The following is a 26331-nucleotide window of genomic DNA, read 5'->3' on the forward strand; positions in this document are numbered from 1 at the left end:
GTTATATAAACCATATACAACCTTAAAAACAAAAAACAAAGGAAATTGTCAGTGCCCGAAATAAATGTTAAAAATCGAATAGCAGAAAGCAGAACTGATACTTCAGTAGCCCTCCAAAATTTTAAACTTGGCTATATGCCTCAGGAGCCAGTAGCTGGGTTTTAATGTCCAAGCACAAGGCTGAGCTTTAATGAGGCAGGTGAGCTGGAACTAAGCCCTTATGTAAAACCTGGAGCCTTAGGAATAGCCAGCCACTAGAACTGGAAAAAGGTAATCTACTAGTTTGGGGAAGCGATGAAGAAGTTTGTTCTTTGGGGCATTGGATAGGGAGAAAAAAAGAAAAAACATAAGGTACCTATGAGAAATCAAAACCGCAGCCCTGCAAGAGATATAAATTTATAATATTTGCATAAGTCAGGAGCCACAAACTGAGAAATTATCATTTGAAAATGCTTCGGATCTTTAAGAGCTACAGTATGCTGGCAGAAGGAAATGCATAATTGCTCTAAAGGGACTCTTTTGCAACTAAGGGCATAAGAGAGTCCCATAAACAAAACCACCCACTGAAGAAGAGCACTACATGAGGAAATAAATCACTGAGTAAGAGTCAGTTGGAGGTTGTCAACAAGAGTTAGGAACTGAAAAGCTAAAAATAACAGAACTAACAGAAAATAAAATAAAATAAAGATATATAACTTGATTAAAAGGGCAAAATAATAGAAATCATAATGAAAGAATAGGCAGAATTCACAAAAAACCAACAGAACATGTATTTTGGAAAACAATATTGTCATTGAAATGAAAATGAATGGGTATAACCAGATCCCACCAGTGAATGAATATAATAACCTCCTTTTCTATTCCTCATTTTAAATTGTACTTAGCAGGGTTTCTTTGCAAGTTTGTTAAACAGGTTATATTTGGTGAACCCACAGTTCAAATAATATGGCGTTAGAAATAAAAGAGTCATGCATTGCCTAACGACGAGATACGTTCTGAGAAATGCCTCATTAGGCAATTTCATTGTTGTGCAAACATCATAAAGTATACGTACACAAACCTAGATAGTATAGCCTTATGATCCTAGACTATAAACTTTTCTAGCATATTACTGTACTGAATAATGTAGGTAACTGTAACTCAATGTTGTGTGTTTCTAAACAGAAAGGGTAGTATGTTGCACTATGATGTTACAACATCACTAAGCAATAGGAATTTTTCAGCTCCATTATAATCTTAAGGGACCATAGTCATACAATGTAGTCGGACATTGAAATATTATGTGGTGCATGACTGTATTCAAAAAGTGCTGCTAGGCCACTGCCCTCCAGCCTGAGACAGAGTGAGGCTCCCTCTCTAAAAAAATAAAAGTGCTGCTAGTCAATACAGTGTAAAAATATAAACTGTCATTATCAATTCATTCCCTTGAACCTAAAAATAGTGTCTCAACAAAATGAGTCTTCCTTACTTCTATGGGAAAGTCCTTTCTTTTTTTCTTGTCCTTTGTTCCAAGGAGAAAGGATTCACTCAGGTCCCTGTGAGAAGAGCTTCTTTAGCACTCTAAAATTAGAAAAGTATACCCAGGACAGAGCCGGTTCCTTCTAGTTCCCTAGGAGAGTAGAGCACCGAATTTTTCTCTTAGGTCTTGCTTTAGGTCTGTATGTGTGTCCTTGCTAGTACTGATGCCTTCCATATAAGGACTCAGACTCCACTAGCTGCCAGATTTCCGCTTGAAACACTGCCTGTTAGCGTTGAAGCTTTCAAACGATTTTAATCCATGGTGATGAAGCAAGAACAGTGTTTTCTTTAACTGCATGTACCCTATACTCTATCTCTGTTTCTACCCCTCACATCTCCAAATCAGGGGGCTTTACCGGCTTTGCGCCTTGTTTCCACTCACCTGTGATCTCAGGAGGCAGAGTTTGAAGTTAGTCATCAGTGATTTCCTCAAGTCCATTTGTCCTATATTTAGCAGCAATTCCTTAGTGGTTCTGGCATGCAATAAGACTAAAACTGATAGAGATCTCCACCTTTATAAGCATTTTTCATTTTGATCAATGGTCTTAATGAGAGTAGTTAGATCTGCACATTCTTCTAATCACCCAGAAGTCCTTATCCAACAACAGCGCATTTGTATGTTTTCATCCACTTGACGTAAGTGTATCAGCTAGTTGTTAAAGTGCAAAGACTAACAGTCTGTCTTCACACATATTTCCATACCAAAAATCACTTTATTTCACAACTTGACTATGTCCACATTAGGATTTGTTGGCAAATTAAAATTCTCTACTCACAAAATGATAAAAGGAAGGAGACACGGCTGAAAGTAAATGTGTAAGAGTTAACAGAATCAATACAATTGAATAGCTGTGGAGCCTAGGGGATGCAGGAATCAAGGCAGACAAAGATATCTGCTGAAGTAAATTAATGTTAGGTCACTACCCATGGTTGACATCACAGAAGTGGGTAAGCATATCAGAGTAAATAAATGAATCTTTTCTTAAACAAAAAACCCATAAAACTTATTTTACTCCCTTAACGAGAAATATTTTCAAAATTTAGGCCCATTCCTGGTAGATTAAGACCAGTTCAGATGACTGCATTGCCATTCCAGGGCCAAGAAAGCAACTTTAAAAACACGCCCTATGCTATGGTCTAAATGTGTCCCTCAAACTTCACATTTTGAAATCCTAACCCCCAAACTGATGGTTTTAGCAAGTGGCCTCTTGGGAAGTGAGGAATGGGAAGAAAGGAAAGGCCCTTATAAGATAGGCCCAAGGGAGGGCCTCTGCCTCTCCACCATGTGAGGACAGGGTCAGAAGGTGCTATCCACTAAACAGAAATCACTCCTTCCTAGGCACACCTTGTTCTGTGACACTCCAGCCTTCAGAAATGTGAAGAATAAATCTCTGTGGTTCATAAGCTACCCAGTCTATGATATTGTTATGGGAGCCCAAAAGGATCAAGCCATCCCAAAATGGCATTGTCCACACCATGTTTTTGTACTTCACCTAGAATAACACCATACCCATTCGGAATTAAATCCTTCCTAACTCTTTAGTATCAACGTGCTTGGAAACGTAAGTAATGCTGACACCTTTTTTTCTAAAGAACAATACATACCAATTAACAGGATCGGTGAATACTACTAGATTCTATGCATGGAGCCTAGTATGTATTTAAAAGCATGCAATCTGGAACTAGACTGGGAACAAATCCCAGCTTACTAGACTAACTGCTTAACCTTTTACTTGGACTCATTTAACTCGTTTGTAAAACGAGGGCAATTTCTGATTTCACAGGATTGCTACGATTTTAAAAAGCCCCTTGGAACATAGCCTAACACTCAGAACTCAATAAATATGAACTGTCTTAAAAGGTTTCCAGGAAAAATCCCTGACAGGTTAGGTAGGCTTATCATTACAACGCTTTCCAGTGTAAGGGAGGTGAACAGCTATTTAGCACCACACAACTCCTCCTCTGGGCTCAGAACAGCTCTCAGTCGACTACGATCCCTTCCCGACGTGAAAATTTCAGATAAAAAGGCTCGGCGAGGTCAGAAGGCAGCACGGGACGGAGCCAGGACGCGGGCCAGAGTCCTCCTAAAGACTGTGCCTCTCCGGCCCCAACGAAATACAGCTTTTACTTTGCAGCAATCTGAGCCAACCCGAGAAGATTCTGAGGCTTCCAAAACAGAACCCACAAGAACACTCAAAGAATGCCTCTCCACCTCCTGACTCGGTCGCTTTGCGTGAAGAGTAGTAAGCCGCGGTGAGCACCGCCCAGGACTCGAGAAGGCGGAGTCTGCAGGGCGCCGAACGATTACTAGAGGGCCCGAGGAGGGGCGGGGCTGACGAAAAGCGAGGACCCGGGGCCGAGGTGTGGGGCTGACCATAGCGTGCCGGACGCCGGTGTGAACATATACTACCTGCTCTTGTAGTGCCCAGGCCCGCGCCTGGGAGTCCCCGGAGCTGCCATTATCGAGACTCTGAGTCCTATTGCCTTGAAGCTTTAATCCTTCGCGTGTAGGGGAAAAATGCCTAAAGACAGGCAGCTCCTAGGCACCAGCACAGGAAATAAGCAAAGGAGGTGGGGTCCTTTGCTCGCGCCGAAATTCAAAGGAATAAATAGTTCCGGCGCGGGTGTTGAGAGCGGTGCGGCAAGTGGTGTAGCCGCTATGGTGAAGTTCTTTTCGTAGCAGCCGCGGCTAGAGAGTTGGCCTGCTCCCCGCCTTTGTGACCCGGAGGAGCTTTTGGGGTGCGTCAAGCCCTGGCCTGAGGCAGCGGTGAGGCGTGTGCGTGAGCACGGCCGGTTGGGCCCGGCCAGACATCTTGGCGGGAGGCGGGACGCGGGGCCTATGGGGAGGAGGACCTTAGGTGATCCTTAGAAATAAAGGCTAGTTCTTATTCGGCCTTGGAGTAGGGCGAAGAGGTGTAGACAGGCCTGAAGAAGCGAAGTAACAGCCTGAGTAAAAGCAAGACGTTGGAGAATATGAGATACATCTCATCCCTAGTAAATACTTAAATGACTTCCCCTCCTCCCGGAGTCAAGCACAATTCGGGGATGCAATGATGGATGTAGGTGAAGATACTACAGGAACTTACAAGTAATGACCGTCTAATACCAGTTTTAAGTACCATGAAGGAAAAAGCCGAGTGAAGAAGTGTGGAGAGGTGACACAGGGAGGTCAGGGAGGACTCCAGTAGGGTGACACATTTGAGCAAAGACGTGAGTGCAGTAGAGAGTAAGCTATGTCAGTATCAGAAAAAAGCACATTGTGGGCAAAGATAATGGGATATGAAATAATCCGTAGTCTTTGTTAGCTAGAGTATGATAAAAGTAGAAGGCAAGCCTGGAAAAACAGGTGTAAGAAATAGTTAAGACTTCCCAGTTGAATGGTTTAATTTCCAGATAGTGGCTAACTCTGTTATATTTTTGAGTAGATGAACGATGTCTTTACATCAGACAAGATAGTTTGTCAAGTGGCTGTTTTATTTCTATTACCCTATCATTACCGTTTGTGCCTCGTGTTCATTATGATTCCAGGTTTACACTCCACTTAGGTGGTGGTATTTCTGTTTCGTACAGAACTGGTTTGTGGCCTGTTTGATTCCTGTCAGAGGTTTGCTGACCCAAGACAGTATCGAAAATGCATATTAAGTCGATTATTCTAGAGGGATTCAAGTCCTATGCTCAGAGAACCGAAGTCAATGGTTTTGACCCCCTCTTCAATGCTATCACTGGCTTAAATGGTAGTGGAAAATCAAACATATTGGACTCCATCTGCTTTTTGCTGGGCATCTCCAACCTGTCTCAGGTAAGGTGTAAACTTTCTGATTTATTTGAATTTAAGTGGGCAGGAGAATCCTCCCTGAACTTTGGAGACTTACCAATATTCTCTTCATTTGTGTTTTTATACTTTTTGTAAATTACACCTCACTGCCACCTTTTAAGGAAACTATTATTACTCTTTTAGATGAGAAAATAGAAACATAGAGATGTTTATAAGTAACAATGCCTCAAAACTCAGGCTTTCTGACTCTAAAGTAGTCTCATTCCAGAGTATTTTCAACCCTGTGTTTGAAAATGCCTTTTCAAATCCTGCTAATGGATTGAATGACTAGTGAAAATCATTGGTACTGTCTTTCCTTATATCTTGCCAAGTAACTTTTTGTTAAAAAATGAATAGGAAACAATTCAGTTCAGAGTTGAAAAGGTTCTATAGAGAAAAGTGTCCATTGCAGGTTGTTACGTATTTTCCTTGCCAGAGTATGCAGCTACCTATCCTTGTCTGCTTAGTGGACACTATGTTGGTGGATTTTCCAACAGCAAGGAATTCATTTTTAGTGCTGCTTTGTACAGTAGGGAGTTTTGTAATTGATACACTTTTCTTCTTTTATTTTAGGTTCGAGCTTCTAATTTACAAGATTTAGTTTACAAAAATGGGCAGGCTGGTATTACCAAAGCCTCTGTGTCAATCACATTTGATAATTCTGACAAAAAGCAAAGTCCTTTAGGATTTGAGGTTCATGATGAAATCACAGTAACAAGGCAGGTGAGTGGCTATTAAACATTTCGATATCTTAAGACCTTTTATGTCTGATGTGGTTTTTGGCCCTATGCCTTTGCAAAACGTGCTAGAGAAAGTTGATGAGCAAAATTTGTGCCTTAAATTCTGAGTAGATTCCTTAATATTTTCCTTACATTAAAATTTTGATCATGTACACTCTATCACTAAGAGAACTGAAAGAGAACTGAAAAGTTATTCATCCGGTATAAGCACTCAGCTATGCTGAAATCTTAAACCATACTTGAATCTTCTCTGGCTGTTCTTGAACACCTGTGTACTTGAGATCTTGCAGTCTTCTGAGATAACCCATTCTGTTTTTGGACAGGTCTTACTAGAAAGTTACCCCTATAAATTTTGTCAGAGTCTGCTATCTTCAAATTTTATTCATTAATCCTAGTCCTCTTGAGAGCACTAAGAGCAAATCTGACTTATTCCCTACTTCAGTGTTCAAGTGATCTGCAAGTATATGTGTTTTAGTTCTAAGTGAAATCTTGCCAGGTCTTTCACTGATGTTTGTTCCTAGTTCCTTCACTTGCCTGATTATACCAGGTATGCTCCAGTTTCCCTCCCTGCCCCTGCATTCATCTATCTATCTTTTAATGACACCTTAGATTGAGTGTACTAAAATCGGTCTAGTTAGAGTTATTCTTTCATTTTAGGTATTCTACTTCTATTTTTCTCAGTAGAGCTTTTTTTTTAATGTGTGTTATTAATATAGTCAGGCAGTGTTTTCAGCTTGTCAAGGTTTTTTGTTTTGTTTTGTTTTTTGTGTTTTTTTTTTTGAAGACAGAGTCTTGCTCTGTTACCCAGGCTGGAGTGTAGTGGCACCATCTTAGCTCACTGCAATATCCGTCTCCCAGGTTCAAGAGAGTCTTCTGCCTCAGCCTCCTGAGTAGCTGATACTACAGGCACCTACCACCATACCTGGCTAATTTTTTTTTGTATTTTTAGTAGAGACGGGATTTCACTGTGTTGGCTAGGGTGGTCGCAGTCTCCTGACCTTGTAATCTGCCCGCCTCGGCCTTGTGAGCCACCGTGCCCAGCCCAAGGTTTTGTTTTTAAAAATGTGGTCAACTCCCATTTACTGTCCATCTTAGCATTTATCACTTACAAATTTTCTCCTCTATTTTAATGGAAGCCTCTGATTTTAAAAAAAAAAAGAAATATAGGCTAGGTTAGGACAGAATCCTGTTCTATGTCGTTAGGCATCCATCAAATATTTATCCTTTAGGAACTGTCACTAAGTCTCTTACTAATAATCTACCTAATTGTTCCTGTCCTCATTCAAGCTATAAACTTGTATCTTCACCAAAATTATAAAGTTTTTGTCAGAGAGGTCTCTTCAAATACATTAATATATGAACTACCAACCTAGTAATCCTGTCAGGAAAAGAAATGAACCAATATTTATTCAATATTTATTAAATACTTGATGTATATTGGGTGTTCTTGAATGTACTGGGATGTAGTTAGAAGAATGAGAAACAGAGCTTGTCTTTAAGGACCTCAGTCTGGTAGATGAGACAGTCATACCCAATCAATGACAATTTAAGTGTGATAGTAGAGTATGGTATCTGAGATGACTTAATGAAACCATACTGAAGCTCTGTGATTACCCTTTCTTTTAAATGGTCACAAAGCATATCTTTATTAATAGCATTTTGAATCTTGTCAAGAATTGATGTCAAGCTACTTTGTCTGACGTCTGTTCCTGTTGAAAAGTAGAGAAAGTTAGCCTCTGTAGAAAAGTTACAGAAAGAAGGTAACTAGGAAAGGAAAGTATGTTTTACATATACTTGGAAACATAAAGCTAGAAGGTAACCTTGGAGACCTAGTCTGGTGCAGGCCAGGGTAAGAGGCTTGTGTGTGATTACATAACTAGTTAGCAAAAGTACTTGCATTAAACACCGGTTGTCCTGACTCAAGTTAGTGTTTTTAGCCATGTCATACTTGTTCCACTATTAATGCAGAATTGGTTTTGTTTACTGCTAGTTGGACAGAACAAATAAACGTAAGCTAATATGCTTAGTAATTTACCCTAGCTCAAGGTGTGCATGTACATGAATATTTTAAAAATTGCTTTCTTTTATAGGTGGTTATTGGTGGTAGAAATAAATATTTAATCAATGGAGTCAATGCTAACAACACAAGAGTACAGGATCTCTTCTGTTCTGTTGGCCTTAATGTTAACAACCCTCACTTTCTCATCATGCAGGTATTTTGTTTGAGGTCTTTATGTCACTTTCGTAATAGTGTTGACATGTTTTACATTTAAGCAGTTAAAATGAAAGTACCGTATGTTTTGGATTTTATACTTTTTATTTACTATTGTGCTGTGTCTGGCCATCTGTTAAGAAATGTGGTTTAGTTACTTGCAGTGATATATTCTACTGTGTTATAGACCTTTGACTCCTCTAGAATGTTTAGGAGTAATTTTTCTTGACTTTTTATGTTGTCACTAAAAGAAAAATACATGTTAGCTATAAAAAAAAAAAAAAACGAAGAAAGCAAGCCATAATATGTCCTTTTAAATTATTGGATTAATGCATCTTAATATTTCAAGTATAAAAGTTTGAATAATTTGCTTATTTAGAGACACAAATGAGTAGTAAAGGCTGATTTTATCTTACATTTACATTATGTCATTTGACCCATCCAGCTATCCTTTGAGAGAATTACAGTAAAGTCAATGGGAGCATCTCAGTGGGACCAAAATAAAAATATTTCCACTACATACCTTCAGAGTTGAAAACTTACTTTTAAGTGAATCTACATTCTAGTAATACGATTCTCTGAGACCTGGGCATGCAGGTGTTTTGTTTTACTTGTTTTTGGTAATGAATGAATTTAATGGTTTACTGGCATTGATATTTTATTTTATTTGAAGCCTAGAAGTATGTCATCTGTTTTGTGAATTATCCTGGAGGGTTATCATTCAAATAAATTTTAAAAGTTTATTAATTATGTCACAATTTCTTTTTATATTTACCTGTTTTAAAATTGAATATTTCTACTTATGAATGTTAACTGTCTCAGAAACATGGTCCTTGTTAACTTTGTATCATTTAATGAATTATTTCATTTGTATCATTTCCTAACTTCCATAATTTGTATCACTGGTAAGTGGGAAAGTTAATAGTAAAGTTCCAAAATTCTAGAATCATGGAAGAATTACAAAGGAAAGATCCCCAAAGATTGGCATAATGAGATAAAGCAGCTTCAGTCTAGATAAACATGAATGGCAGTACAGATAAACATTTTCTGTAATTTGTTATCTTAGTAAGTTTCCATTTTATTTTCAGGGCCGAATTACAAAAGTATTGAATATGAAACCTCCAGAGGTAAGAGTACTATTTATGGACATTAAAAATAGTTGGTATAGATATTTAATCTTTCAGACAATTTTTAAATATTATTAAAATTTTTGGAAACATTGTTTAGGAATGGTTAGTAAAGACAGTTGTATATTTGTGTAATGTTTGGCACTATGCCCAGACATTAAAATTGATTTTGATCGTGTAAAGGAGTCTTACTCAACTGGTGTTTCATGTCAGAATTCATTCATACAGAATAAGCCTACAGGGAAAGATTTGTGTGAAATTACTGTATTTAACTTTAATGGTTCATTTGGGCCAAATTTTGATAAGATGTTTAGTGAGGTCAAGGCAAAAATGTTATATTTAATGTAAATTCCAGTTGGACACATTGTCTTGGATACTAAACGTTAATAAAATTGTCATTCCAGATTTTATCCATGATAGAAGAAGCAGCTGGAACCAGGATGTATGAATACAAAAAAATAGCTGCACAGAAAACTATAGAAAAAAAGGAGGCTAAGCTGAAAGAAATTAAGACGGTAATTTAATTCATATAAAACATTTTTGGAGAAGAATGTAATTTTGCATGTAGAGTTTTTGCTGTAAAGAGGGAAAATTTTTTTTTCTTGGTTCAGTTTTCCATAGCCATCCATGCTACTTCTCTTTCAAATACATTTTAATAGTACTTTACCTGCTGAAAATACTGATTTTTCTTTGTTTTCCAGATACTTGAAGAAGAGATTACTCCAACCATTCAAAAATTAAAAGAGGTATATTCTGTATATTTGAGGATAATCTATTAGAATGTCTTTCAAAGTCAGCGATGTATCCAAAATCATACACATGGTGATACTATTTCTTGGGGTTTTTTTCCTGCGATGAGATAAGGAATTAGAGTTGGCAGTCCATAATTGAGCCTTCTGCTTGCAGAGGATATATACTTACCTACTGAGTCATAGAATATTGGAGAGTAATATTTATAGTTTCAGAAAATGTTATGCTGAATTTTAATACTTCCTTGAAGCTAAGCAAGTCTGGATTTTCTTAGATAAATAGGATTGACTGGAATAACATTTCTTAAAGATAATGGCACCCTTAGACACCCTCATTGGTAGAGTGAACAATTTCCAGGATAAGAGGGGCTATCACTATAATTATTGCTGTCAAGGTATTTTGTAAGCAGAAGGTGTTGAAACAGAGGATTGGGTTTTCTCTATCATCTTTGCTGCTCCTGATATCAAAAGACATGGCAGTATTTCATGAAAGAATACATTTATGAGCTACATTTTCGTTTTCTTGAGACAAGTCTCCCTCTGTCACCCAGGCTGGAGTGCAGTAGTGTGATCACAGCTCACTGCAGCCTCCACCTTCCAGTCTCAAGGAATCCTCCCACCTTAGCCTGAGTAGCTGGGGACTATAGGTGCATGCCACTACACCCTGCTAGTTTATTTTTTTTTGTAGAGATGGGGTTTCTCGTCGTTTCTTAGGCTGGTCTTGAAATCCTGGGCTCAAGTGATCCACCCACCTCGGCCTCGCGAAATGCCGGGATGACAGGAGTGAGCCACTGTGCCCAGCCAAACGACGTTTTTAAAGATATCCATTTAGGAATTTATTAAATGATCATTGAAATTTGGTACTACTCAGAGCTGTCTTGTGAATCCATGTAGTAGTGTAGATTTTACTGGAAAAATTGTGGTCTTAAAGGTACCCTTTTTGTATGCATGATTTAGTAGAAAACACTAGATCAGGAATTTAAACTTAGGTCCTCGACTTGATTTTGCCACAGTTTCTTCCTAAATCTAACAACATGGACAGATCATTTCATCATTCTGAATTTGATTTTTATGTGTAAATTAAGGATTTTAGTTATTACTTTGTCTGGTCCCATTAGGTCCTTATGGGAATCATGTTTAGTAATGATGTGAGCAAGTGCTTATAGTAGTGCTTCAACGAATATTAGAATAGGCATCTTGGTAATACTGCTACAGAATCTGTGTAATAGTGTATCATTGGTGGGTGTGTAAGTTGTCTTTAACAGACTTATTAACACTAGCTTATGAACTTTATGTCCATATTTCTTTGTTAAGCTCAGCTGCCCAATTATATGTTAGAAGAAGTAGCCAAATAAGATTCACTAGAGAAGTTATAATGCTATCTGAAAGTCCTGACTTCTAATGTTGTGTAAAGTATCCTACAATTTAAGATGTTATAATTGTTTAATACAGGACAAAATCTATTGTATCATGTAATGAGAAGTTTGATACATCTTGCATAATTGAATTTTTTTAAATACAATTTTGAGTTACTATTTTTTTGCGACTTCCCTTTCAGGAAAGATCTTCCTACTTGGAGTACCAAAAAGTGATGAGAGAAATAGAACATTTGAGTCGTTTATATATTGCTTATCAGTTTTTGCTGGCTGAAGATACCAAAGCACGCTCAGCTGAGGAGTTAAAAGAAATGCAAGATAAAGTTATAAAGCTTCAGGAAGAATTGTCTGAGAACGATAAAAAAATAAAAGCACTTAATCATGAAATAGAAGAATTGGAAAAAAGAAAAGATAAGGTTTGAACATATGTATTAGAATCGATAATATACTCTGTGGAAAACGTACTACATTGTGGTAACTATTTAGGATTCAGTGGGCATTGTCTGTTGTATTGATTTCTTAATCTTATAGTAAGATAATGAAATCACTTATAAAAAAGTATTTGATACAGAACTCATACAATAAAAAGACAACATGAACAAATTTTATATAAATTACTGTCGACTGCATTTTATTACAGGAAATTGGAGGTATACTTCGATCTTTAGAAGATGCTCTTGCAGAGGCTCAGCGAGTTAATACTAAATCTCAAAGTGCATTTGATCTCAAGAAGAAAAATCTGGCATGTGAAGAAAGCAAACGCAAAGAGCTGGAAAAAAATATCATTGAGGTAAGTGAGCTTAATGTGCTACTAGTGCCACTTGTAGACAAGTGTATAGTCTCACTAGTGTACATTTATCTATTCCATGAATATTTAGTGAGTGTCTGCTATACGCTAAGTACAGTTGTTTGGGCTGGGGTTACAACTGGACCAAATGGTCAGAAGTCCTTGCCTTGTGGGCGTTCATTCCATTGGGGGAAATGATAATAAAGAAAATAAATAAAACGTGTAACATGTTACATAGTGATAACTGATGTGGAAAAAAAGTAAAGCAGGGAAGGGGATTAGGAGTGTAGAGGAAAAAGGGTACAGTTTGGGATTTTAAGTTGGGTAGCCATTGAAGTAAGGTGGAGAGTAGGGAGAACAGGTTTGATAAGCTTAAGAAATACAGTGTGAATGTAATATGCGTGAGGAGCCTGTTAAGACATCTTGAGTAGTGATGTTGATTAGGTACTTAAATATATGAATAGTGAATCCAGGCAAAAATACACATTTGGAGAGATCATCAATGTATAGGTGTTATTTAAATCCATGAGACTAGATAAAATGATCAAGGCTGTAAGTTTATATAAGAAGGTTGGAGCCCTGGGATACTTTCAATATTTGAATGTTTGGATAGTTCAACATTCAAAACAGATTGAGTAGCGTGAGGAAAATTAGGCGAGTTAAGTTGTCCGGGAGTTCAGGTAAAAAAGATACTTCAAGGAGAAGTGTCCATGAGTACCTGATTAGATTGTGTTCATACTCTGACAGAATGAAAGCAGAAAAAAGAAAAGTGACTATAGATAACTTTTTGAGAAGTTTTCTGAAAGAAGGAGAAATAGGGAGCTGACTGGAGGGTAATACAGAAGAAAGAGTTTTTTTGGCTTGATTTTACATGGGATAAATCAATTCTATATTGACAGAAAAGATCCGGTAGAAAAGGCGTCATTTGTAATTCAGGAGAGAGAGATGGAAGAGTTGTTAAAATAGGGCCCTTTAGTAGCTGAAAGTAGGATAGGAACTAACGTATAGAGGTCACCTTCATGAGAACTAGGAATAGGTCATCCATGGTAACAGAAGAATCAAGTATATAGTCTCATATGTAGGTAGATGAGTAGGTGTGTTTTTGGAGCTTATGGCATTTCTTTTGAGGGTGATTCTGTTGTCCCAGTGAAGATATACATTTGCCTTTTCACTGAAGAAAAATTAACTTTTTGAAAATAATTTCTTTATACTGCCCTGTTAGATATTTTTGCAGAGAAATACAGTGGTTGAATTAAGAAACAGAGGAGGAAAATTTAGACAAAATTTTGAAGCAATATGAATGTGATGTAGCAGTCTGTGTTGTGACATCCAACAACTGAAATCAATTCACCAATTACTTTTTTTTTTTTTTTAAGGTTTTGTAAAGCTCTAAACGTGTGGGCCTGCCTTGTTTTGGGTTCATTTTTCTTTAGTGTTGTCATGTCCTTAAGCTTCACACACTGATTGCTCCTTTTTCATCCTTCTTTTCTGTATCCCTTATTCTTCTAGATCTCTTAATGTTAGTATGCCCTAAGGCTAGCACTCTGATATCTTTTATAAACATTCATGACATAGGTGGTCTCATCCAGGTCTGTAACTCTAAATATCATCTATATGTTGATACCTTCCAAATCTCTAAGCAGTCTTAACTCCCTGAACTCTTTGAAGCAGGTTTATGGTATGCAGGTTACCAGCTTGTCTGAGGACAGCAGACAGAACACATTCATACACAACATTTTATGTGAAATGGATTTATTACTTATTGATAGGCAACAAGGGAAAACAGAAGTCTAGGATTCATTGCAAGCCGATCCCCCAAGGCTCAGAAAAGCTGCCTAAGGTGGTTAGAATTTCATTTGTGCCCAACTTGCACAGCAGCTGAGGGACCCCAGAAAACAGCCTGCTCTGGGTTTATACCCTGGAGTAACATGAGACACTGGGCTGAAGCATTGAGATTCTGTTTTAGGGCAGCTGGAGGAGCAGACAGGAACAGTCCTGGCTGTTCCAGCCATTGCCTCCCTTTCTCGGGATATTGCATTATCAGCACATTCTACAGTTATTCTTGAGAACTGTAAGCCAGAGAGGGAAGAACTGGCTTAGTCTAGTGCCACCTAAGGAGTTGTCTTGTAGTTTATCCTCCAATCTAGGTTCCCACACTAGCAAAGCTAGTCCTTTTATTATGCCCACAGACTTCTCTGCATCTGAAGGAGAAGGAGGTTTGTCTTAGATGGATATAACACTGTGACTGACGTAATCTCACTGCAGTATTGTTGAGCCATAGCCAGAATACATTTCACTGTGCCCAGGAGGACTACAAGCAGGATGATCAGGCCTGCCTGGAGCACTGACTCAGCCCAGGATCCCAGTAATCCAGATATGAAGTTGTTAAAGAGGTCAAAGAAGGATCCTTCAGACCTGCTTCCAGATCTGTATTTGTGGCTCTGCAGTACCTAAGGTGTTTATCTAGATACAGCAGGAAGCGTTGGCAACCACATATGCTCTTTCCACTTGTGCTAACAGATTTAGAGTAGTTGTCTAAAACAACCTTCCTAAGGGATATCTGCTGAGCTGAAAAGCAATGTTATGTATGGTACCGAAGATTTTATAAAGCACTTAAACCGAGAGTCAGTAAAACCTCTTGGTAGGTCCTGAGTAAATCTGTTGTACACCTTTAGGCTGCTGGCCCTAGGATGCATCTCATTTCTAGGAGTGATACGTAGGGGCATCCCCCAGCATGCCCAACGTACAGGATCCCACCGTCTGCCAGCTTTCCAGGCCTGACATCGCCCATCTTCTGTTTGGGTCACTCCTACACTGCCCATGGAAAATGATGTAGTCCTTGGCAAACATCTTTTTTACCTGGACTCCAGGACAACTTACTGGCCTAATTTTCCTCACAGTACTCAATCTCTTTTGAATGTTAAACTATCCTAACATTCAAATGTTGAAAGTATCCCAGGGCTTCAGCCTTTTTACATAAACTTACATAGCACCGTTTCCCCCGTTTTACTGTTCAGTGACCCCATTCATGGGTAGGGAGGCATTAGCGTTTGCCAGCTAAATCTCATTAGTGGTATAGTTGCATAAGTTCAATTTCCCCCATACAAAATTGTTCATGAAGCTCCTACACAGAGGGCTTGCACTAGTTCATTGTGTTTCCTTCGTCACCAATGGGACACACCCATTGAGGTGAGGTTATGTTTCATCATGACATTTTGCCACAGTTAAGTTAAAATGGCATTTTTAGCACCCTTTTATGTGACAGATGCTATGTCCTCTCGTGTAAGCCAGGGGTTGGGGTCTATTGATGTACACTGTGACATTAGGAATGCTAGGGTAGTTCAGTGCTAGCAGAACCAGATTGTCACTGTGGGCTATGACAGAAAGTTCCTGGATGTCATGTCTAACATCTTATGTTACCCGCCATGGCCACAGCTTGGGAGGTGTGTTGCTTCCAGGTCTTTGCTGCCACATCCTTGTGGAAAAAGTGTATTGACAGGTTAGTGCTCCCACCTAACACTCTCCTGGGATCTCAGATGTTCCCACCTAGCACTCTCCTGTGATCTCAGATGCTCCCACCTAACACTCTCCTGCGATCTCAGATGTTCCCACCTAACACTCTCCTGGCATCTCAGATGCTCCCACCTAGCACTCTCCTGCGATCTCAGATGTTCCCACCTAACACTCTCCTGGCATCTCAGATGCTCCCACCTAGCACTCTCCTGCGATCTCAGATGTTCCCACCTAACACTCTCCTGGCATCTCAGATGCTCCCACCTAGCACTCTCCTGCGATCTCAGATGTTCCCACCTAACACTCTCCTGGCATCTCAGATGCTCCCACCTAGCACTCTCCTGCGATCTCAGATGCTCCCACCTAACACTCTCCTGGGATCTCAGATGTTCCCACCTAGCACTCTCCTGCGATCTCAGATGTTCCCACCTAACACTCTCCTGGCATCTCAGATGCTCCCACCTAGCACTCTCCTGCGATCTCAGATGTTCCCACCTAACACTCTCCTGGGATCTCAGATGTTCCCACCTAGCACTCTCCTGCGATCTCAGATGCTCCCACCTAACACTCTCCTGCGATCTCAGATGTTCCCGAGCTATCATAGGGATTGGGCTATACGTTGCAGTGCTGTGTTTCCTTTGTGCTAAAGTACAGTGTTTAGGTCCATAATGCCCTAGTCAGATGTTGGTACCACCTCACTGACAGTCCACCTTGATATCCTTCAGTTACTTTATGAGTAGGCTATTTCATTGTTTCCTTTTCGTTGCTTCATTTTAGCTCCATTGGCTTGTGAATAACAGGGTGCATGGAAACTCCATTGTATTCCACAAGAGAATGCCCATTGTCATGCAGGTTGGGCAGTGAAAGATGTTCCTTGGTCAGAGTGAAGTATGATGAAGTATCAAAAAAAATGACATGTTTCTTTCAAGGGTAGCATCAGGGTCCATATGAGTGACATATATTTGTCGCTTTCAGAAAGCATGTCCTTGTTTCCACATAGGGGATTTTTTTAAATTTAATTTTATTTATTTATTTATTTGAGACAGGGTTTTGATCTTGTTGCCCAGGCTGGAGTGCAATGGTGCGATCTTGGCTCACTACACCTTGCATTCTGCCTCCCGGGCTCAAGCAATTCTCCTGCCTCAGCCTCCCGAGTAGCTGGGATTACAGGAGTGCACCACCACGACTGGCTAATTTTGTACTTTTAGTAGAGAGAGGGTTCCTCCATGTTAGGCTGGTCTCAAACTCCGACCTCAGGTGATCTGCCTGCCTCAGCCTCCCAAAGTGCTGGGATTATAGGTGTGATCCATCATGCCCGGCCCACATAGGGGATTTTTTTTTAACAGTCCAGTCACTAAGTTGCCCTTCTGCTGACCAGATGGCTAGGCTGTTGGCAACAGCCTATGACTTGGTGAAATGTAGCAAGATAATGGCGATGGGATGGCCCAAATGGACATCATCACTGCGTGTAGTTTGACCCATTGATCATAATGTCCATGTTCAGCCTCAGTCAAAAGATGACCACTTATTGGCCTGATGGTGGCTACAGTCAAGAGGATCCCTCCTGTTTTGTTTGATGGAACTTTCAGTAAATCACGCCATACCATTGGTAGGCACATCTCAGAATCTTAGGACCCAGGGAGCCAGAGGAGAAGCCAAAGCATCCCCTGTGGGTTGTTTGGACCCTTCTAATAAGCAAGCCATTTTTTTCATGAAGCCCCCTGGTCCCTTGGGGTTGCAACTGGGCTTGATTTCAAATGTACCATTTCTGTATGATAATCAAGCTCTTTTGAGTCTGCTCCAATTCATTAATAGGGTTTTTTTTGTTGTTGTTAGCACCCAAGTGTGGGCAGTTTAAGTCACAGAGTCACATGTAGTGCTCTAGCCTTAAGACACACAGTCTCCACCAGTGCACAACAGCAAGCAAAAAGTTACATTCCAAGAGTTGTATCGGGTGGCTGCCTCAAGCAACTTAAAGTTCAACTTCGAAGAGGCTAGGTCTCCCCAGTGACAAGTTTCTGTTGCCATAGACTCCAGTCAGCATGCATGGTGGTTGTGGACACCTGTCATTGCATCAGACTAACAGACTGTAAATGTTTTAAAAGCAGCAGCAAGGCCACCACTTTACATTGTTTTCTAAGGCCTGCTACTGCAAAGTCCATTGTTCAAAGTTGGCAGCTTTGTTGGTCACCAGGATTAAAGGGGGCCAAAAAAACACCCACATGGGTTATATGCTGTGTTTAGTACCCAAGAGACCTACCAGCTGTGGGGCTTCTTTTTTGTTAGTAAGTGTCACCAGCACCAACCATTTTTGTTTGACTATATCTGGGATACTTCCTTGGCTTTCTGTCCAAGTGACCTTGACATTCAGCTTATGACCATCCATTAGTCTTCATGCCCCAAAGGCCTGTCTGACCAGCCAGACTAGGCCAATGCATTGTGACATTTTTATCTATAGTGGGTTTTGAATTAAGAAAGTAGTGTCTTATTCTCCATTTGATATGCAGTACTGCTTTCATTGAGTAACTTATGAGGTCTTGGGTAAGTCTTGAATAACATGAAGTGTTAGGTGGCAGGCCGGGGTGGATATGTGCCACGGGTATAGCTCCAATTCTTAGCAGCGAGGGGCATACTTCCTCAGGTGGTGGTGATGTTCTGCACCACAAGCAACCAAACTATCAATATCCATACTCAGTGGTGGGAACTGTGGTCACCAGCACCCAAAGTGACACAAAGTATCTACTCACAGCACGTAAGCATGGTGAGTCATTACATTTGCCCAAAACCCTCCCATGGTCATCAGTTTAACTTTTCCCTAGGAAAACTGGAAATAAGTCCTGTGGGCTCCAGCATCCAAGAACTCCAGAAAAGCCTACTTTCATTTCTTTTTCTCATCTTAACAGGAGTATAGGGCCATCTCTGGTGGGGACCTGGAGACCTTGGTCCTGCTCTAAACTATTCCATTTAGCCATTTGGATCCACAGTGTCCCTTTATCAAAAAAACACTTCAACCAGGCTGCATAAGCCTTTCCTGGCCTTTCTGTATACTCATCCTCTAGATAGTGAGCTTCATTTTCTATGAGGCCTGCGTTGTGTGTGTTGGTTCTCTCAGATGCCTCAGGGACTGTCTCAGTACCTCGTTCCTGTTCCCTCTCAGGAGCCATCTGACTACCCGCTTCCTGAGCTGTCTGGCCCTGGGAATGAGCAATTACATGTGTCAAACAACCAGGGGATCATGTGCCAAGCTCCCCCATTTCTGTTTCTTGCTCTGCCTCAATTCATGCAGCCAGCTCATTCATTGAGGGGGTCATCTATATTCCATTTATTATGGCTCCTTCTCCATAAAACATCCAGCTGCATATCCAAGCCCCTCAACCCTTTAGGGTGATATATCTGCCCTAGGCTGGGTATTGGGGGCAGGGAGGCAAAGGGGTGAAGCCATTCAAGCTTTATCAGTAAGCCATGGTTCTGTCAGAGCAGACCCTACTAACAGCACTGATGGTATGAAACAAGTTCACTATGTACTAGTTACCAACTTGTCAGTGTTAATGGAACTCACTTATACAGCACAAGTTATATGAAGCAAAGTTATTTCCTACAGATAGGCAGTAATAGTAAAAGCCTAGGTTTCATGGTGGGCCATTCCCACAAGTGTTGGATGGAGTTTCATCTGTGTGCTCCCCATACAGCTGAGGGACCCCAGAAAGCAGCTTGCGCTGGGTTTATACCCCAGGCTATAAACCCAGCCTGTCCTGAGTTTATACCACAGAAATAGAGAAATGGGGGTGGTCAGCACTGGTTTACATGAGTTGCTGAGCTAAAGCATGAAAAGACATGCATATTTCTAGGAGGGAACTGAAATAGAGTATGGATTATTCAGGCCATTCCCTCTATCAGAATGTTGCATTTTCTAGCACATTCTACAGCTATTTTTGAGAACCACAACTGAGAAAGGGAGAACAAGATTAGTCTAATGATATCCAGATGACTGTCCAACAAACTGTAGATTTCTTCGTCCAGCTACTTAATTAACATTTTTACTTGGATGACTTTTAAAAAGTGTAAAACTTAACATTTCCAGAATAGAATTTAGGAATTTTCCTCATCTACCCAGACCCACCTGAGTTACTGAATTTTCCTTATGTCAGTAAATGGTACCACTATTTACCTAATTGTTGAGGCCAGAAATCTTAAGAGTCCTCTGGATTCTCGCCATTCTTTAGATATCTAGATCCAGTCTATCAATAAATTCTGTTAACTTTAAAAGTGTATTCAGAATACAGCCACTTTTTGTTACCTCCATTACTGCCAACCTCATTCAAACCATCACCTCTCATGAGGGCTACTGTAATAATGTGCTTATTAGTGGCCCTACTTTTTTCCTGTTGCCACTCTATAGTCTGTTCTTTACAGAAGCTAAAATATAAATTGAATCACATCACTCCTGTGCTTAAAATCCTTCAGTGGTTTCCAGATTACATGTACGCTGTATGACACTGGAACAACATGGGTTTGAACTGCATGGATCGACTTATTAGCAGATTTTTCTCAATAAATATATTGGAAAATTATGTGAAGGTTTGCAACAATTTGAAAAAACTTGCAGACAAATACCATATGGCCTAGAAATATCAAAAAAATTAAGAAAAAGTTAAGTATGTCATAAATGCCCAAAATATATGTAGGTACTAGTCTATTTTATCATTTACTACCATAAAATATACAAAAATCTATTATAAAAAGTTAAAGTTTTTCAAAACTTAAACACCATACTTGGCACTATTTGTAGTTCAGAGAAATGTAAACAAATGTAAAGATGCAATATTAAATAACTGCATAAAACTATAGAACATACTACACTATTGTAATACTTTTGTAGCCACCTCCTGTTGCTATGGTGGTGAGCTCAAGTAAACTCAGTGTGGCATTAATCGTTTACTTCTGAGTAGTTCACGTTTCCAGTAAGTTGCAGAGCTCGGTAGAAAGTGATGTCTTGTGGTTCTTGTGTATTTTTCATGTTTAGTGCAATACCATAAACCCGAATAACATGGGATCTATATGAAGTGGCACTAGTGATACGGAAAATGCTCCCAAAAAGCAGAGAGAAGTCAGGATGCTACAAGAAACAGTTGAGTTGCTTGATAATATACCATAGATTGAGGTGTGCAGCTGTGGTTGCCTTCCTTTCCAGACAGATGATTTATCTTGTAAACAGATGATGTAAACTTATCGTGTCAGTAAATACACTACAGTACTGTAAATGTATTTTCTCTTATGCTTTTAACATTTTCTTTTTTCTAGCTTTATTGCAAGAATACAATATATAATGTAGCATACAAAATATAAGTTAATTGTGTTATTGGTAAGGCTTTGGTTAACAGTAGGCTATTAGTAGTTAAGTTTTTGGGGGAATCAAAAGCATATGTGATTTTTGACTGTATGGTGGGTCTGTACTCGAACTCCCATCTTGTTTAAGGATCAACTATATAATTAAATCTAGGTCTTTACCATGGCCTGCAAGGTGCTTCATGATATGACTCTTGGCTCCTTAACCATTTACTCACTGTGCTCCTAGTCCAGTTCCTCAAATATTCAAACATGTTCCTCAGGGCTTTCAAGTATACTGCCCCACAAGTATTCGCACGGTCACTCCTCCTACTTCATCCAGTCTTCCGTTCAAATGGCATCTCAAAGGCCTTCTCATTCTTCTTGAAGCAAGAGTTCCATCACTCTATTCCCCAACCTTGTTTTGTTTGTTTACCATGTCTTCTAACCTTGAATATAGGCTCCCTTAGAACAGCGACTTAGTCTGTGTCTTTAATGTCTTAGAACAGGACCTACTATACAGTAAGCACTTCATAAATGATGAATCATGAACTAATCAAGTGGACCAAAATTTGTTGTCACTTTAATTGTAAATAAGATAGTTAGATTTTCTTTTTTCAGGGCTGGTATCTTGTGTAGTGTCAGATATCTGGTTAATATTACCGAAAAGGTGTTACATAATAGTAATACTTTTTCTATAACTAGTGCTCAAATTTTATGGCTCTTGACAGTTTATAAAATACTTTCATATACATACTCTTAATTCTAAAATCTCTACTTTTAAGCTTAGTGTAGGATGTCTGTTATTTCAGTTTTACAGTTTTAGAAATTCATTTTTAGTCCCTTCAAGAGATTTGTTTAAATCTGCAATTATTATTTAGCCCAGTGTCTCATGGATTTAATTTATAACATGGAATGAAAATATTTCAAGTAGTATAAGAGTTATATTTATTCTAAAAACTGTAATTTCAAAATGATAATTCAGTATTTATATACAGTTATGATGGTTAAATTACTTTATTATGCTCACTCCAAATTGCTATGGAATTTGATTACATAAGGGTATATGCGTATAAGAAACTGGATGTTTTTCCTGAAATACATTATTTTTCCATTTGAAACTCTTCCTAAAGGACTCTAAAACTTTAGCAGCAAAGGAAAAAGAAGTTAAAAAGATAACAGATGGACTGCATGCCCTTCAAGAAGCAAGTAATAAAGATGCTGAAGCTCTGGCGGCTGCACAGCAGCACTTCAATGCTGTTTCCGCTGGCCTGTCCAGTAATGAAGATGGAGCAGAAGCAACTCTTGCTGGTCAAATGATGGCCTGTAAAAATGATATAAGTAAAGCTCAGACAGAAGCCAAACAGGTAAATATAGACATTAAGCACTATATGATTGCTTTTTTTTTCAAGAAGTTTCTTTTCACATTATGCTTTGGCAATTGTTACATAGTGTTGAAAATAATCGGTGTCAAGGAACTTGTTTATTTACATTATTCTGCAACTCTAATGCCTAATGCAGGAAAAGTCAAATATATTATTGCTAAATATTGATGAACTTAATTTGTTAAGTTGCTGTACAACGTAAATTACGTTAATTCAGTATGTAAGTGTAATAAATGCTTTGTTCTGTTTGCAGCATTGTGTGGAATTTTAGAGATTAATCCATTCTTTTTTTGGCTATTTTTGTTTTTTATTAATATCATAGTGTTGAAGTCTTAAGCTTTAACAGGAAAACAGGATTGTCCTCCCCATTGCTTTGCCTATCATACCTAGTTCTTAAAACCTTGTTTCTGAAGCTTTACATTTTTCTAGGAAGTATCTCTACCTCACATTTAGCCACATTCTAGTCTTTGTTCTCCCTACTCTGATTTCATAATCTTAAAAGTCTTGTCAGTCTATTACAGTGTTTCTCAGATTTTACATAGTAGTGCAACTTCAAGTCCTATGAACACAAGAATTTTGCTAGCAGAAAAAATACATGTACACAGGCATATCATTGTTTCTTTTTTAATGGAAGATGCAGATTTTAAAACAGGTACACAAATGTGTGTGATTATGCATTAATCCTCAGGTTTCCTCTTTATATATTTGCAACTTTTTCATTCAGGCATGACAGAGATGACAGTCACAAATTTATAAGAACTCTCAACAGTAGAAAATCTTTAAAGTACTCTGTCTATTATTTTATAAGGGAACTGGGAAAAAATACACAGTTTTGGAGGATACCCCCATCTGGGTTTTAGAATACTAGTTCATAGTTTTAAGAAGCAGTGGTCAATTGTATAAACTCTTGAATGCCTGACACATTTAATTTAAATAGTTCTAGCATTTAATTATTAGACTCTCAGCATTTAAGTTTCTTTGTCAGTTTAGCTTCTTTTCCTGTATAATTTTAGATCTTACTGCTCAATTCAGTTTCTTAACTGTTTTTAGACAGCACTCACAAATATATACAAATACAAACATAAACAACTAAGTGGAAAGAAAAGGAAGGAGAGTTATGATTTCTAGCTTGCTGTAATTACCAGCTACTGACAGTTATTTGATATAATTCTTCAATTTTAATATGTCATATCTTATTAAAAATATGGGCTTTAATTTCAAATTCTTTAACAACATATTAATCATATATTAGTTTATATTTTGAGTAGTTTTTGAGGAGAAAATACTGGGAAGTGACTAATTTGTTGAAATACTAATCCAAGAGACCAAACAGTTAAATTTTTAAGGCTAAGGTCTCTTAGTAAAACCAATCTGAATCTGGCCATTTAATTACTAGCACTGTCTGCCTCATACATCCTATAGTCTGTTGCATTTTTCTGCCACAGGCTCAGATGAAGCTGAAGCATGCTCAACAGGAATTAAAGAATAAACAAGCTGAAGTTAAGAAGATGGATAGTGGCTACAGGAAGGATCAAGAAGCTTTAGAAGCTGTAAAAAGACTTAAAGAAAAACTTGAAGCTGAAATGAAAAAGCTAAATTATGAAGGTTTGCCTTTAAAAACATGATAATCAGATCATGAGGAGGTAGTGATTTTTGATAAAAAGCTAATTTAAATAAAGAACGCAAGCAAGTAGGAAACATTTCTTAGCCTATTAATGAGCGTTAGTATAAGAAGTGTTTGTTAGTAAAAAAAAAAAAATACTTAATTATAAAACAACTCTTGAATTTTTGAAAACTCAGTATTGAGAATTTCCTGCTTCAATCATTTGAAAGCTCAAAAATGTCATTTGTGTATTTCTACATTAGTAGGCATTCAGTTTGTATATTATTTTTTGGAATGAAAATTGTTATTTGCTGTTGGAAATAATGTTTGACAATGGATAGAAATTGGAATGTTCAGCCTGCTTTTGTAATACTTAACAGAAATTTGTATTGTTTGCATGTTTTGGAAATAGTGGTTACTAATATTTTCCTTAAAACAGTAGACTGAACTTTTAAAACTTGGTTTTATTATGATTTATCTTTCAGAAAATAAAGAGGAAAGCCTTTTGGAAAAGCGCAGGCAGCTGTCTCGTGATATTGGTAGATTGAAAGAAACATATGAAGCTCTATTAGCCAGATTTCCCAATCTTCGATTTGCATACAAGTAAGAGACTTAAGCCTTGAATTTTAAGGTAGAAGTAATCAAGACATTTTTATTTAAGCTGGAAGCAGTCTGAAAGTTTTGTCGACACCAAGATTTTTGTATGAAACTTGTTGTAACTGCTTTTCTTTCATTGGTATTTTTCCTTTAAGCATTTGTTGAAATGTTTTAAATGTTGGCAGGGAAATTCTTGTGAAATTTAATGGCTAATGATGCCACTAATCTTAAAATCAGGGAAATTTAATCACAGTTCAAAATGTCTTCAAAGTTATTCTGTCATTAATGTTAAATATCCACGTTTACATTTATAATTTGTTTTGCTATGTGGGTTTTTTAATGGAATATTTACAGTAATCATATGTATGATAGGGATTAGAACATCAGAGTTCTTATTACATTGAAACATACTGAAAGATCTATTGATTGATGTAAAAACAACAGCTGGCTAGTCATTTGGGACATTTTTAAATTTTTGGTTTGTTAAAACCATGTGCTGATTCTGCTTTCATTTCACTTTAATGTGTTGTCCAAAAGAGCTCTTGATGAGTAAAGTATAACTTTTTCTACTTTATTATCTAAGATAAATTTTTGTCAACTGTTGTATTTCAGGGATCCAGAGAAGAACTGGAATAGAAATTGTGTGCAAGGACTTGTGGCTTCTCTGATTAGTGTGAAAGATACTTCTGCAACCACAGCTTTAGAATTAGTGGCTGGAGAACGACTCTACAATGTTGTAGTAGACACAGAAGTAAGTCGATTTTAATTTAAAAAAATTTTTAATTTGGTTAGCTTGAAAAGTCATGTGCTGCTAAAAGAATTGAATACGTTCTTGATGTTTTAAGGCTCTCCCCTAAGGTGACATATTTACAGGGTAAAACTGTTTGGTTCATAACTTTTTGGCAGCTATTCCAAAGGAAGGCACATGCTTACTCAGAAACTCAGAATGCATATTACCATTCTGAAACTTTTGGGATCTCTTTGCTGTATAAGTTGAATTTAATTTGTAAAATAATCTGAGAACAAATGACCTGTTTTTAATGTCAGTCTTCCCATCAAGGTAACATTGAATATATCTACATTTCTTCAGTTCTCCTTGTTATCCTTCTGTAAAATGCTCTTACTTTTTCCTGTAAATGCTACATAGTCATTGTCAAATTTACTTCCTTTTTTAAAAAATTTATATTATATATATTTAAAATGTACAAGAAACCTGGATACGGTGGCTCACACCTGTAATCCCAGCACTTTGGGAGGCCAAGGTGGGCAGATCATTTGAGCCCAGGAGTTCAAGACCAGCCTCGGCAACATGGCAAAACCCCATCTCTACTGAAAATACAAAAGTTAGCCAGGCACGGTGGCGTGCACTTGGAGTCCCAGCAACTCTGGAGGCTGAGGCACAAGAATTGCTTGAACTTGGGAGGTGGAGGTTGCAGTAAGCTGAGATCACACCACTGCACTCCTGCCTGGGCAACAGAGCAAGACTGTATCTCTAAAAAAAGAAAACAAATGTACAATAAGATGTTTTGATACATATACATGGTGAAATGGTTGTTGTAGTCAAACATATTAATATAGCCATTCA

General features: G+C 38.3%; 1 protein-coding gene across 5 annotated transcripts in view; it reads left to right on the forward strand.

The window, feature by feature from the left end:
* The first annotated feature begins 3886 nt into the window (after positions 1-3886).
* Positions 3887-26331, forward strand: part of SMC2 (structural maintenance of chromosomes 2) — a 47829-nt gene continuing 25384 nt past the window's right edge. Inside the window, exons 1-13 of one of the 5 annotated variants that reach the window (XM_007968542.3) lie at positions 3887-4294; positions 5089-5317; positions 5906-6055; positions 8163-8285; positions 9373-9411; positions 9816-9926; positions 10113-10157; positions 11719-11952; positions 12177-12326; positions 22295-22528; positions 23992-24151; positions 24635-24752; positions 25359-25497. In XM_007968542.3, coding sequence (XP_007966733.3) covers positions 5150-5317; positions 5906-6055; positions 8163-8285; positions 9373-9411; positions 9816-9926; positions 10113-10157; positions 11719-11952; positions 12177-12326; positions 22295-22528; positions 23992-24151; positions 24635-24752; positions 25359-25497 — 1671 coding nt within the window. In that variant the 5' untranslated portion in view covers positions 3887-4294; positions 5089-5149. Of the gene's footprint in view, positions 4295-5046; positions 5318-5905; positions 6056-8162; positions 8286-9372; positions 9412-9815; positions 9927-10112; positions 10158-11718; positions 11953-12176; positions 12327-22294; positions 22529-23991; positions 24152-24634; positions 24753-25358; positions 25498-26331 lie in introns of all 5 variants that reach the window. The other 4 variants (XM_007968540.3, XM_007968541.3, XM_007968539.3 and 1 more) reach the window with 4 other exon arrangements.

The sequence above is a fragment of the Chlorocebus sabaeus genome, chromosome 12, assembly GCF_047675955.1.
Source record: "Chlorocebus sabaeus isolate Y175 chromosome 12, mChlSab1.0.hap1, whole genome shotgun sequence".
NCBI classification, from domain to species: domain Eukaryota; kingdom Metazoa; phylum Chordata; class Mammalia; order Primates; family Cercopithecidae; genus Chlorocebus; species Chlorocebus sabaeus.